This window comes from Zerene cesonia, chromosome 17 (assembly GCF_012273895.1).
Source record: "Zerene cesonia ecotype Mississippi chromosome 17, Zerene_cesonia_1.1, whole genome shotgun sequence".
Lineage (NCBI taxonomy): Eukaryota > Metazoa > Arthropoda > Insecta > Lepidoptera > Pieridae > Zerene > Zerene cesonia.
The window spans coordinates 9,002,852-9,017,765 of record NC_052118.1 but is presented as its reverse complement, the minus strand read 5'-3'; the positions used below and the strand labels follow the sequence as shown (position 1 = coordinate 9,017,765).

The 14,914-nt window shown below is 32.8% G+C and overlaps 1 protein-coding gene across 13 annotated transcripts in view; it reads right to left on the bottom strand.

Annotated features, from left to right (window-relative positions):
* Positions 1 to 3,580: 3,580 nt before the first annotated feature.
* The window catches only part of LOC119833245 (mucin-17-like), a 74,349-nt gene continuing 63,015 nt past the window's right edge, over positions 3,581 to 14,914 (bottom strand). For 4 of the 13 annotated variants that reach the window (XM_038357184.1, XM_038357183.1, XM_038357188.1 and 1 more), the window contains 8 exons: positions 11,525 to 14,050; positions 11,087 to 11,332; positions 9,386 to 10,819; positions 8,589 to 9,219; positions 8,206 to 8,405; positions 7,706 to 7,978; positions 6,173 to 6,286; positions 3,581 to 5,325 (listed from right to left, as the gene is read on the bottom strand). In XM_038357184.1, coding sequence (XP_038213112.1) covers positions 5,236 to 5,325; positions 6,173 to 6,286; positions 7,706 to 7,978; positions 8,206 to 8,405; positions 8,589 to 9,219; positions 9,386 to 10,819; positions 11,087 to 11,332; positions 11,525 to 14,050 — 5,514 coding nt within the window. In that variant the 3' untranslated portion in view covers positions 3,581 to 5,235. The remainder of the gene's footprint in view (positions 5,326 to 6,172; positions 6,287 to 7,705; positions 7,979 to 8,205; positions 8,406 to 8,588; positions 9,220 to 9,385; positions 10,820 to 11,086; positions 11,333 to 11,524; positions 14,051 to 14,914) is intronic. The other 9 variants (XM_038357187.1, XM_038357192.1, XM_038357186.1 and 6 more) reach the window with 9 other exon arrangements.

Below are 14,914 nucleotides of genomic sequence, written 5' to 3'. Positions count from 1 at the left end.
CCGGTGGGTCCTAGGTTCGACTCCTGGTGGGGATACAAAAAAATGTCTGGCAAAAAGCTGATCATTTTCTTGTCTTTGAAGAAAATCAACTAGTGAAACTTGGGGACACGGAACCTCACCCTTTATTTTACACATGATTTAAGTATTACTTTAGACTGAATTTCATTCTCAAAATTTATATCATCGTCAAAATTTTGTTTACTACATACTTTAGATACCTTTACTTAAATCTTGTTTGTAAGGTACAGTTTGTATGTTGATAATTAATAGATAAGTAAGTCGATAAGTTGTATCAAAACAACAATCCAATGTTATAAAATTTCAACGAGTCTTAAAAATTACGTTCGTGATCCCATTCGTGATCTTTTATATTTGCTTGTATTATAAAGTGCCATATGTTGAAAAATCGAATTATTTTGTAGAAAAATAGCCTACAAAAATGATTTGAATAACTCGTTTCTTTGGTCTATGTTGATTAATTTATGAATGTAAATAATCTTCGCAATTTATGGAATTATTGAGAGCATATAAAATTATTTGACGTAATAAATTATGTTATAAAATGTCTACAGGCTCTTATGATGCATGTGCTTATTATTCGAGTTTAATTTAATATGTCAATTAAGGGCTGGTTATTCAACAACCTTCCAGACTCAGCATTAAACTGTTAATACGAGGAATAAAATTTACTATCTCTCGATTGATTCGTACTAACCACAGCACTAAAAGGCAATCAAAATCTATCCAATGCTCACGTTCATCTCAAACTTTATAACAACTTTAAAATAGTGATTTGAATAATTCAAATCAAGATAGATTGCCCAAACCGTACGAAGCTGATATAATATGCACAGAAAAACTGACATTGCGACAACCTTCGTAGCAGCATAGCAACAAGGCACGATGCTAATAAATGTAAGAGCACTGATTATATAATTAACTCTTATACTATTGGCTTTTAATAACAGGCTTTGCAACTTTTACATCGATTATTTTTTACGATACCGTTTTTAAATGTTATTTTTGTTTTGATCGTTTTTAAGTCTGTTTTTAAAGTATAACTGTATGAATTTTAATCGCTTAGAAAATTAACGCTTTTGCTAACAATTTAATCTATGCATTTTTATATCCATAATAAAGAAACTCATTTCTTAACTAGTTTTCCATTCGCGGCTTCACCCGTTTGCCAGAGCGGGGTAAAAAGTAGAAGTGAAAAGATAGACACTTCTCGGGGATTTCCGTTCCCGTTCTGTAATTTCAGCTATAAAACTGTACACTGGCCTTTTTCGAGTCACTATCTGTGTACCAAATTCCATCGAAATTGGTTCATTAGTTGTAGAGTTCGCTTATAGAAAAGACAAAACAGACAGAATTACTTTCACATTTTTAATATAAGTCAGGATTTATAATACCGAGTCACTTAAACAAAACAAGAAATAACCATTAATTCAATTTGTATGAAACATGTTTTGACTATGAATTTATCTACATCTAAACATTTGATATTTTCTATATTTGTAATGGACGAACTCAAAAACTGTTAAAACGGAATAATAGAATAATAAATTTTTTATTTCTAACTTCATGAATGTTATAAACATATATAATGATATATCGTATTCATCTCTTTTCCATTTTGTAAACAATAATAATTGAAAATGATTGGAAGTGTACAAGTAGTTAAAGATTTCTTAATAACCCTTACGCGTAAGGTTTTCATTGCAATAAATGTTTCACGTTTGAAGCAACTTACCTATTACCATCAGGCAAACCACCAGCTTGGTTGCCCGCTATGACATAAAAAAGCTAGTTAATTTTTATTACTTCGGAAACAAATATACATAATACGACCTGCCGTTGCTTAGCCTGTGGTACCTACATTTAGCCACAGAATAATAAGAACAAGTATTATAACATTGTAGAACCATGTACTAACGGTTAAACATTTTTGGAAATCAGTCCCGAAATTCCCTAGACTAGCGCGTTCAAAAACTCATAAAAATTGTTATTTGAATGCTAAAAACTAAAAATTAAACATAAAAACTGTGCAGCTGTATCTTATTAATATAGATCGTTTTATATCATATAGTACTGTATAATTTATGCTAACGAAGTGTATATTCGACGTCTATTATTTCCAAATAAAACATTTAGAATACCTGTCGGCAGCAAAAAGTTGTTTACGATATTTAGTGTGGACCTCAAGGTTATAAAAACTAAGCTCACACGCCGGCGCCATATTTGCCGACAATTGACACAGAAGAAAACGTATAAAGGTATATTGTCGATAACGTACCTACGTTAAGAATTAGGTACCTACCTAAATTCCTATATAATGTTATTTAAACTCTATAATAAGGGAGAAAGGGGTCATTTTTGATGCAGACGTATGAACGCATCGATTGAAATGTAATCATAGAAAACGACAGATGTAACGAAATTTAATAAAAAGGCGTGTACATAAATTCTAAGCCGACAGTAATAACCATTAATCCGTCAAATGTGAAACTTCGTATTAAATTTTTATTTGATGTGTGATTGCGGAAAAATATAAAATGATGAATAATTATTAAATTAAGGAGGTGTAAATATAGAGCACAAGAATTTGAAAATTATTTTTTGTGCAAAAGCGATATTCTATTAAAAAATTCAAAAGTTGAAATTTTTTATATCAGTGTTCCATAAAGTGAGAGGCGAGCACGTTTGCGTATAAATCGTGCCAGCTCGTACCGGGGAAGGTACACAGAAGATCGAATAGAAATAGTATAAAATGTGCGCTTACGCTTCTCAGTCCCTTCCTTTACATCCGTCGTCAAATAATCATGGTGGTGATCACTTACCATCAGGCGAACCACCAGCTCAAATGTCCACACTGACATAAAAAAGAACATGAAATATAAGAGAAAAACGCATTTATATAATTATGCAATTAAAAAGCTTAAATACATAATAGTCTTTTTATGAATAAAATGAAAAAATATTTGCCTTACGATTTTAAAAAGCAAATCTTATTTACCCCGCTTTTGATAAGAAAGTTTATACATACAACGATTTTTGATGCTTCTTTTAAAGGATGTAATTGATAAATTTGAATGATTGTACTACGATTTAGTCATTTACAAAGAATTCATATGTTCTATTATTAAAATAGATTCAAACTAACGACTTGAACTCGGAAGTCGAGTTATTTCCTACTAGGTTTTTTAAAACGCATTTAAAAATAATTTTCTAGTTGTAGTCTTAATTATTTTTTATGCAATCATTAATCATAATTATAGTCCCGAATTTGTTTCAACGGTTATGTCATCATAATGTTATCATAATAATGTCAACATAATTTTGTTCTTTGATAATGTGCCGATTCCTCGTGTAACATCATGATGCAGATATGTAAAAATTGAAAAATCTATTGTATATATTTTGATACGATGATAATCTAATACATAATTTGCATTGCATTTATAACCGCTATGCTACTACTTTTCGAATATTGCAACTATTGATATAATAATCATGAAAATTCTAACAAAATAAAATCATTCGTAAAATTCTCTTTAGGTAAATAAAATAACTTAATACGATAAATTAATTTATTACACTATGTTTCAAATATTTTACACTTACACTATTACAATATACAATATAGTATAAAAGCAGGAGGCAGTGTCAGGTTACCATAAGCCTTTTTCAGTCATAAATACGCATGCAAGAATGTTAAGAAATAATATTATCTTCATACATTAACCCGCATCTTAAAACTAACTTATTATTACGGCAGTTGTTCATATAAAACTATTATAGTAATTTTACGCAAACAATTAACAATAAACAAATTCGAAAACACAGTAAAATTAAATACATCTATTGAAATTAAAAGTTTAAAATTACTATCACCGTGAGATGTCAAATTATATATCTTATGAGATATTTAATGTCGAATAATATGACTTAGGTACATTTTTATACGTGTAAGTACTAACCACAAATAGAAAGAACTAGACTTCTCATTGGTTCTTAAAATTTCTATTCTTTAAAAACATTCTTATTATATCTACGTCGATACTGAAGAACAGCATTAAAAAGGCTATATAGGCAACACGAAAATACTATTCTCATATCGTACAGAAATAGAATAATATGCTATGAAAATAAAAAGTTATATGAGAATGGTCTAGATCTCTCTATCTATGGCAACTAAACATAATTAAACTATAAGGTAAATAAATAAAAGCTAAAAGAACAGAAGCGATTTCACGAAGCACGTGCTAAATGGCACCAGACTTAAAAATAAACCAAATATTACTACGTTAAATTTAAGTTTATAGAACATTATTAGTTATTACAATACAAAGGCATTGAAAAGATAAGTTCATTTTGAAAAACACAAGTAATAAAGCGATTAATATTTAATTAATTCAGTATGAAGGCGTTTTTAAAACATTGAATTACTAAAACAATAGCAAAACATGCTGAAGCCAAGATAAAACTAAACGTAAAAAGATCGTTCGATAGTCGAGTAAAAGAAAGATTCGAAAAAAGCAACGCACGCCTTTTATTTACATCGAATAGAAAAGTCGAGAAACCCTACAAAGCTATGGAAATTCAATTTACATCAGCTTTATGTATTTATCTGTAATCATCACACTTCCGCGCTAACCTAGTAATAATTTACGATATATCCGTCCATTTCTCTTTGCATTTAATACCTACTTTACAATTTTCCTACATTTTCTTATAGGAACATCTGTAGAATAAAGAAACACTATACAGTAGATATATTACACAAACTTAAAGAAAATTACTTCTACCACGTCATAACATTAAATGTGCCTTTAACTGATTGGCACTGAAGAATAGCTCCAACAAATAATGTATAACATAATTCTTGACGATTCACATCTCAGTACCATAATTGCAACATTAATGAGATCAAAGACACATTTAACAAATCGCTTGTCTATCTACACGTCGATATTTACAGAACTCGCACTACAGTGCGTACAATGTATGACACTTTCGGAAAAGTTTCGAAAGGCGCGGCTTCAGAACCAAAGAACAAATGAAAAGTAAACACACCACTAATAACAAGACACATAATAAAGGTCATTTTAATGCTCGACAATTCTTTGGCCTATTCAAGCTAATCTAAGGAGTTATAGGAGTAATTTCTCAGTGGTATGAGTTTTCCCTGTTCATTTGACTCCTGGATCCGCGCCTAGATTCGAGTGTATCGGATTATCCTGATCCTCCAGAGCCGTTTGTATACATGTCTGATGCGGCCTTCTGTCCTGCTCGGAAAACGCTTTGGACAGTTTGGGCGGCTCCCTGAAATACATACAAGGAAATGGTTCAATACTTTGGTTTAAATAATTGATAAAACATTGTGAGATAATAACATATGATATTTATTATACTAGAAGTCTAATGCTTGAGGATTAAAACCGTTTAAAAATTCTTGCAAAATGACAACAATTTTGAAATATTGTAAATATTTTGCATACATTTTTACATAATGGGAATTCATTGAAATAACCAATAAATGTCGTTGGAAACAATTGTGTAAATAATTGCTTATCTTAATTTAGCCAATTAAAATTATGGTTAAAAATTAGATGATGATTAATTCAGATGATATAAAAATATAAGCCTTGTTAAATTAAAACAATAATAATCGTATTGATATAAAAAACTAATGAAGTTGATTATAATGATTGCACCTATTTTTTAACACAAACAAGTCAACTATTCTACAACGTAAAACATAAAAAGCTAGAACACAAAAGCTTTTATACCAGTGATAACAACTATAAAAAAGGCGCAAACAGTAACCGCAATCAGAAATTTACAAAATATTTATGATACTTTTATTTCTTCTTCCTTACTCTTCCTTTTTCCCTAACCGTAACACATGATCTTCTTATTTATTTTCTTTAAACGTCTACCATACGGAGTACTTTTAATAATATTAAAAGCGTTATTATAATGAAATTTCGCATCAAAATATCTTATACACGCTTCACATATATTTTCCAAACACCAAAAGAAAACAGACACGTGTAAATCTAAGACACTGATGAATGATTCCTATTCAAGAAGACAAAACATCATTATCGATATAGACCCTAACGCCACCTAAACGCTAAATTTATCCACAGTAAAAGAACAAATGTACCTGTATCGCCGCTCCTAAGAATTGCGAAAAGGCCCTGGTAACGTTGATGGCGGCTGATACTAACTGACCTCTGCCTGGACCCTGTTCGACGGCACTAGGAGGCTCCAGGGGTATCTAGCAGGTGAATGACGGGTTAATTACATAGCACATTGAACATTATAGCTATGAGCGTGATCGAGTTTGCTTTAGATTTTTGAGAAGCGTTTGATTACGTTGCAGCGTTTAAAAGACTGCGTGTTCAGTTGCATTTTTGTTTTAAACTTACCTTCGTATGTTATAAAATAATAATTGAAAACTAAATCCAAAACAAACACGAACTTAATGGTTTTGTGCAATGAAATGATGAAGTGAAAAGGTGCATGCAGTATAGTTATTAGTTTCACATAAAGCATTCACAAAATTTACATTATGTACAGAAATAGTATAAAAATAAAAATGCAATTGTTTACGATTTTTACAACAAAAGTTTAGAGTTTTATTATTATATGATATTTTTTATATGATATCTACTGTGTATATCATAGTAGGTATACTTATATCATATGCGTATATTACATTTCGAAAATTACATTATAATTATATAACAATGTTATTCACCATGTTCAGTTTTTATATCAATCGGCGAAAAGAGAAACTTTAGTTGATTTCCTATTTGAATCAAACATGTCATTACGACGGAATAGTGCAATATTAAATTGTTTAATAATACCAGCCAATCAGTTTTAGTACCCATTTCATCCCGAGAATCGATTGTTATTGCACGACAGTTAATAACATGTTCGCAAGCATTTAGTATTTTCTAGATAGAAATTAGAAGTAGAACGTTAGAAACAATGTACATAGGTAGTATTACTCACCAAAACACGCATCACAATTATTTACACTGATTCTAATGTATGACATTTCATTAACTATATAGATTGTTATTCTCAATTGATTGCAGACTTCTGGAGGGTCATTTCAAATAAAATAACTTTGTTAAAAAGGTATTTACTTTGGGTTGTGGTTGATTAAGATAATAAAAGTGCACAATGATAAGCAAATAATTGAACATAATATATTATGTATCTATAGTATGAGATGATATGGGTGACAATGCTATTTCAAACTTAAAGTTAGTCACGTAGTAAAATTTAAAGTTAATTAACATTTAATATTCACAAAATTAAAAACAATGAATGTAGCATAACATTTATTTACAAGCAGAAAAATATAAAAGAATAAATAAATTCTTATACGATATTAGTATCCCTAATTTCGTCGTAACAGGGTTGTACCGCACCGTTGGAAATAGTCATTATTATTCGAAACTTAATTTTCTGTAACAGGGCCCACATAAACTTTTCACTAAATTAATTGTAAACGCCATTTATATTTACACTTAGTTACAATTCTGTACAACTTAAACTAGTAGTGCATCAGATTTAACTGGAGCTATCGAGTTATAAGAATAAAACGTAGTCCATTTAATCCGAATCGCCCAGCACCTCACCCCCAATCACAAAGCCTAAGTAAAAGTGATGAGAAACCCACTCTGTTGGCGGGGGGCCCTTCGTCCGCATTACCGACGAAAGGCCCAGATCCGAACCAGTTGACTCTAGAGCTCGTCGCTTGTGATGGCGTCGGTTGTCTCACTGACGCTGGCCTACTCGGCCTAGATCCCCCCGGTCCCGGGCCAGTTTCCCTCCACTGCTGCCACAACCAAGCTAACCCATCCAGTATCGGTCGACGAGGCGCTGGTGGAGGAGGCGGAGGTGTCGTCGTCCGCCTTGCCTTCGGTGTCACGACCACTTGATTGAGTAATGCCTACGGTTATATTAGTTCTAGAGTTCTACGTGATTATTAATGTAAGTTATAGATAAAATAGAAGTATTAAAGTTAGAGCTCAGATAAAGATTGATGACAGACAAATGAATCAAGCGAAGACTCGTTACTCGCATTAATGCGATATTGTAGTATATTTAGGTTAATTGTTACCTTATATTATAACCTGTAAAGAAACATTAGGTAGAAAATGAAAAGTTAGAACTAACAGCGAGACGAAGTTGTTCATCCAAAGAACTTGCCGTGGTTGGACCGAAACCTTGTTCCTTCAACAATGCCGCAAGCAGCGCATCATTGCTATTTCCATACTCAGTGCTCAGTGATATAGACGATTTAGTAGCCTCCGACATCATTCCCGCTGGTTGTGTCTTTTGTATTAATTTCTTAAGCGCTTCATCTGGATCATGTCCTAGAATTTTAAGAATGTAATTTATATCTGATGCTTTAATAAAATGAAAGATTTTAGTCTCGAAATAGAATTTTACAGCAACACATCGATGAGTGCACATACACATAACAAATAATATTGGTATTGTTCTTCTTAAATATATTGAAATAATGATTAATAAAACTGAATAAAAATTAGCTTTACCTGTAATAGCTAATTTGCTTCTCACAGTCGTGGTCTCTTGGGCATCTTGGAGCTTTATCAATGTTTGCAGTAGCTTGGCATCATCTTGTTCATTTTTCAAGTCGTCCTTTACAGCAATTTTAATATTTTGAGGCTTTATCGACGTTGTGGGAGGTATACCTTTATTACTTTGAATCGCAGCAGGTCTCTGTGTCAAAGGATCAAAGGGTTCATTCAAGGGTGAGGGTGATGCAAGCAAATTGGATAAAAGCTTTAAATCATCGTCCACACTTGGCGGATTATTTACACTCACAGTGGTTGTAACAGTTGGTAACGTTGGTATATTAAATTTGGATGGATCCTGTCCCGTTGCTTTTAAAAGTGCTTGAAGAAGTTTCGTATCTTGTTCGAATTGTTTTATGTCATCTTCAATTGAAAGCATGTTTTGACGAGGTGTAGTTGTTATGCGTGTAGTAGTGGTTCTTGTTGTTGTAGTTGGTTTTGGTGTCGTTGTTGTCATTACCTCTGTTGTTCCTACACTTTTGCCTTGTTGTATTTCATTCAGACTTCTCTCCACAGCGAGTGCTATGACACGATTAGCTAATGCTGTTTCGGGATCCTCATTTTTGTTATTTGTGTTTAAGACGGATTTCTGCAAAATACATGTTGTTATTATTATTCAGTTTTGGTATACAGAAGTTCTTTACATTTTATAAATATTGCTACTTATGATATTATTTTCATTGCTTATTTTATACAAAATTTAAATTGAAATTAAAAATACACTTTTTATGCAAAAAATTATAAATTACACGTACCAAATTTTGTAAAAAAAGTAGGTCTTCTTCATCTGAATATGTAGAACTACTAGGGATTTCTGTTGTTATTGTGATTCGACTATTTGGTGTGGTAGTAGACATTATTTTATTAATAGGTTGGAATGTTGTAGAAATTCCAATGTCTTCAGTTGTAGGCTGGAAAGTAGATACAGTAACAATTTGCGATTTTACAGTTGACGTAAAAGGTGCTCTTGTTGTTGTATACACTGGCCTTACATTGAATGAAGTAGTTGGATTTGATCCCATTGAAGTTGTTAATGGATTAGAAGCAATTCTCACATTTGATGTTATACCCGAAATTATAGGCTTATTATTATCGACATTTCTATTACTCGTAGCTTGCAATAGCGCTTGTAATAGTTTGGTATCTTCTTGTAATTGTTTTATGTCATTGTTTATTGAGGATGTTGTTGATTTGACTATTGATGCTTGTGTTGTAGGTGGTACTGATTGAGTTGTAGTTATAGGAGTTGTTGAAGTTTTAAAAGTTGTTGTTGCAATGGCGGGCGTTGTTGTTAGTATAGATTTGACATCACCCAATGAAGGTATATTTAGGGATGTAGGATCTCTTCCAGTAGCTTGCAGTAACGCTTTTAACAATTTCGTATCTTCTTCGAATTGCCTTATATCCTCTTCAATAGACCGCACGGTTGTTGTTTGCACTTTAGTGATAGCATTAGAGTTCACTTTGCTAGCTGGTTTTTGACCCATGGCTAATAAAAGTGCTTGTAAAAGTTTTGCGTTCTCCTGTTGCTGATTTTCCAAAATTTTAGCATTTTCAAAACCACCTATATTTTTTGGATTTCGTTCAGTTTGCATTTGATACACTATATTTGTTGCACTAGCTACTGAGGTTGCTGTAGGCACACGGAATGTTGATATTGGTAATGTCGTAGGCATGTATGATGTTTCGGTTGTTACAGTTGTAGTCTCGGTTGTACTTCCATCAGATAAAATGCTGCTCGGCGTAGGGTTAAAGTTACTTAACTCGGCAGTAGCCGGCGCATCCGATGTAACAGAAGACACGAGTGTCGTTTCTGCCAATGTTGTTACTTGGGTTTCAGTAGTGACAAGAGGTTCATCCATAAATACAGGCGTAGGAGGCTCATCTCTGACTGTTTCAGTACTTAGTTCAAATGGCGTGCCTACAGAAGTTTGTACTGTTGTAGTTATTTCATTGTTACTTTCTGTATTCATTTGTAATTGTGGTGTTTGTGTATTAATTTCAGTTGTACTCAAAATGGTTGTAGTTTGAAGATTATTAACTGTAGTTAATTTAGGAATTTTAGGTGAAGCCAGTTTCAAAACATTAGACTCTTGTGTAGACGCTACCGTGACGTCTTCTATTGGAATAAATTTGAATACTGTGTTTCCATTAGCATCATCAGGTTTCTCAGTTCGGATTTGTTTAGTCTGTAATGCATTCATAAAAAATATTATCCTTTACTCGCGATTACGAAATATAGGAAACAAATAAATAATACATATGCAGTTCCTTCACCACTTACCTTTAACCACGTTACGTTTAATTTTAAATAAAAAAAAAGTGTTAAAGGCAGTTTCGTAATTTTTAATTTTCCTCGTTAGTGAGTATGCATAATTAATATAATTAAAAAAAATATTAATCCACCAAAGCATGATTAAGATGTCAATATGATTTGATGTAAATTATTATTATACCTCCGGATCGATATCCAGTGTTAATATTCTTGTTTCAGGAGTTGAACTTGTCATTGAAGATATGACCATCTCCTCTTTAGTGGCCAAAGATATACTATTAAGCAGAATCTCATCAACAGAAGGTAGCATTGTAGTTGTGCGTAAACTTAAAACATGCGAGGCAGTGCTTTTTTCAGCAGGTGGCTGTGTGGAGGTAGTTATACCCAATGAACTGCTATCTTTTATATTAAGTGCCGATGAGGGTATCTGCAATTATGAAATAATATGTTATGCCTCGCAATGTTGTTAAAAGCTTTACTATTTCCCAAGGATCATGCATACAGCTTACTACAAGACCATCACCAACTTACCCCATCTACGCGTGAATGTGTTCTATACAAAAGGAAAAAAGTGAAGCCCAAAGCACAGCGTTCAAGCTAAACAACATAAAATCAATACCATTACTTGTAGGTTATTTACAGTGTCGATGGTTAATCGGTTTTCCTTTTCGTTATTTGAAGTGTCTTTGGATATCACAGTATTAGTGGAAACTCGGATAGGGTTAGACTGTGGTCTGACAATGGCCGGAATGTTATGGATGGGGCTGTATGGATTTTTTAGACTCCATGGACTGATTGGTAGTACGTCAATTTTTTGCATGATTTGTGGCACTCGAGTTCCATTCGGAAACTTGCGTATTATTGTGTTATTTGGTAGTACGCCGTAAATGATATATGGACTTGCTTCTGTTAATGCTTCCAGTGGGTTATCGTTAGGATCTTTACGTACCACTGTATTATTAGGAAGTATTCCAAAAATAACAAAATCTTTTTTTGGAATGGTTGATTGTGTAGCAAAGTTTTGCTGATTGCTGACTGTTATTATGTCATTTGATTTAATATCATTTGTAACTGTAGTTGTAGCAGTTTCTATACCTGAGGGTGTCGTATTATCTGGCTCATCTAGAGTTGTTGTTCTTAGTATTGTAGTAGTTTCCGTTTCAATTTTAGTTGTTAAATCATAATCACTCGTAGTGCTTGAAGGCACAGTTTCTAAATTATCATTTTCTTTCTCTTTAACTGCCTCTGTCGTTGTTTCATCTTGGCTAGTTGAGAGTGTAGCACTCATAATCGATATATCATTAGTGAACGCATCAGCAACATTGCTAGCAGTCTCTAACGTTGATTCATCAGTTTTTATTGTATTTGTTAATGGATCGTCATTGATTAGGGTAGTTGCTATAAATGCATTGTTAGTTGTAGTGGTTTCTAAAGGAACTGTTGATGGGGATGTGGTAATGGATTTAGTCGTGGGATTAAGGAAATCGTTAGGAAATGTTGTTGAACTTGTTTCAATTTTATCAGTGTCAGAAGTAACAGTCGTCAAGGTCATGGTATTCATTATCTCCGTCAAGCGACTAGACATTAAGGCACTTGAGCTGTTTTTGCGATTAATGAGGTTATTGAATGGTGGATTACTAATTTCATTGTTATGATCACGTAATAGATCTTCAATCATTTTGAGAACGCGAGCTTTTTTTGACAATACCCACAATTGTAGTTGTGACACTTGTCCTGGATCTTGCAAATCATTAGCTTCATCTGATTCATTTAGTGACAACTGAATTGAAGAAACTGGTGATTGTAATTGAGTATCTAGAGAATCTTCTCGCAAACTGTTTAATTCAATAGGAATAACGTCTTCTTTTGGAGAGTTGGTAGAAGATAGGACTGATTTAAGATTGTTAACAGGGTCCTCGGTGGAGTTTTCAGGGATAATATCATTGTTAGTAATTGTACTTGAACCTGATTCAGAGATAAATAATTCTGTAGTTTTGATAGTACTAGTAGAGACCTGTAAATCTTGTCTTATGGTAGTATCAATAATTGATGTCTCTGTATCAGATGCAAATACGGTAGTTTCGGTAATTTCCGTGGGTTGTATTGTATTTACAGACACGCTAGACTCAGTATTGACCATTTGTGAATTATCAAGCATTTCCGTGCTATTTACAATTTTTTCAATGTCTACACTTTGGAGGACATTATTTGTATCGTCAGATGGTTCATTTATTATATTAATATTTGCAGTGTCTTTAATATCCTCCAAACTGTAAGGCGTAGTATTAGGAGGGGAACTATCATCAACTATCGGAACCCTGCTAAAAGCGTCAGGATTCAACGTGTTTAACAAATTAGTCATACCTACAGATAGCCTAGATTTACTTTCTTCGTCCATACCTTCAATAATGCTTCTAATGTTACTCGATAACATGCTTGTTAGTCCAGAAGAAACTAGTCCGTTATTAGATAATAAAAGATCAGATATGCTATTATATACCATTGTCGGTTTGTCAGTAGACAGCACATTTGTTGTTGATGCAGCAGTTGTCATTCTGTCAATTGGAGTTTCAGTTTCAGAATATAAAACTCTGATAGCAAATGGTTTACGGGCAGACAAAGGAGTAGTAGGAGGAGGAGTGGAAGTTGTTTGGGGTGGGGTAACAGAGATGGTTTTTTCGTCTTCTGCTTTTAGTGACGGTGTAACATTTTCCCCAACCGGCATACTGTTAAACACAATTTGTTTATTCTGTTCAGTGGTTTGTACAAACATAGCATTTGTGTTCAAATTATCCTTTGATGTTACCGTTTCCTTACTTGCAAAGCCTGTGCCACTATTTACATTAACGTTGTTACTCACGCCATTAAGTGTTTGCTTTACATTGGAATCGGTAGTTTGTTTTGGTAAAACTTCGGTCGTTGTAGAGATTCGAGGTTTTGGCGTTGACGTGAGTATTTCAGCTAAAGCATCAAATATGGATACTGTTACTGATGGTGAATGTTGTGATGCTTCAACATTTAATACTTGTAAAGGTTTCGTCAAGCTTTCAGACAGTCTCAAATCGGCCGAAGTTAATGGCCGACGTGTCTTAGTTATAGCTATAGCATTCAATTCGGGCCCTAATTGTATTTCTTCTCCCTGTTCCTGAAATAAAAGGTGTTCTCACCCATAAGTATAGAAATAAAGAACAAGATAATAAAAAGAAGATATTTATAAAGATTACCAAGATACCCTGGAATACTGAAAAGATGTGCATAGACCAAAGCCTCTTTATTACTTTTAAGTAAATGACTACCTAAACAAGATATTTGAAGATAATTTTGGTATTTAATGTATATTACATAAATAAAATGAATGTACAACATTAAAACAAAATGTTAAAATGAAATTTATTTAATTTCTTCATGTTGTTAGTGTAATGATATTCTACATGTTTTTATTAGTTTGTAAACAAAACTGTGTTTAAATAATTTTAAAGCAATCTGATTATTTAAACACAGTTCAATTCATAAATATAATTAAATTATTCTAAATATATTATAATTAGGAGACAATCTATCAAAGTTAATTAAATGCAATGAAAAATTTAATTGTCTCCTTATGACAGCTTAATTAACATATTATACAAAAGTGGGAAATGCAAAGGTGAATAGTGATGCGATGGTAAGTCTAAATGATTCCATTAACCAGTTCTAAGGATGATTCGTGAGATAATGCTGATGATGTGACGTTCATTCTTGACATTATTTCTGTTGTGACATCAGAGAACTCATTCCCGTACAATATCGGCTCATCGACGGACTTTGTAAACTCATCAGTCACGAAGAATTTCAGCCCAGCCTTTAGCAACAAGAAACTTCTCGTTACATATTTTTTTATTTCAACTTTGTTTAAACAGTGATAGTAAGGTTTTGAAAAATTTGTGCAATGATCATTATGTTGCAAATAAAACTGATCATATTCTCCAACGTACATAAAACTTTGTAATGCCATAATGATTATTGCAAT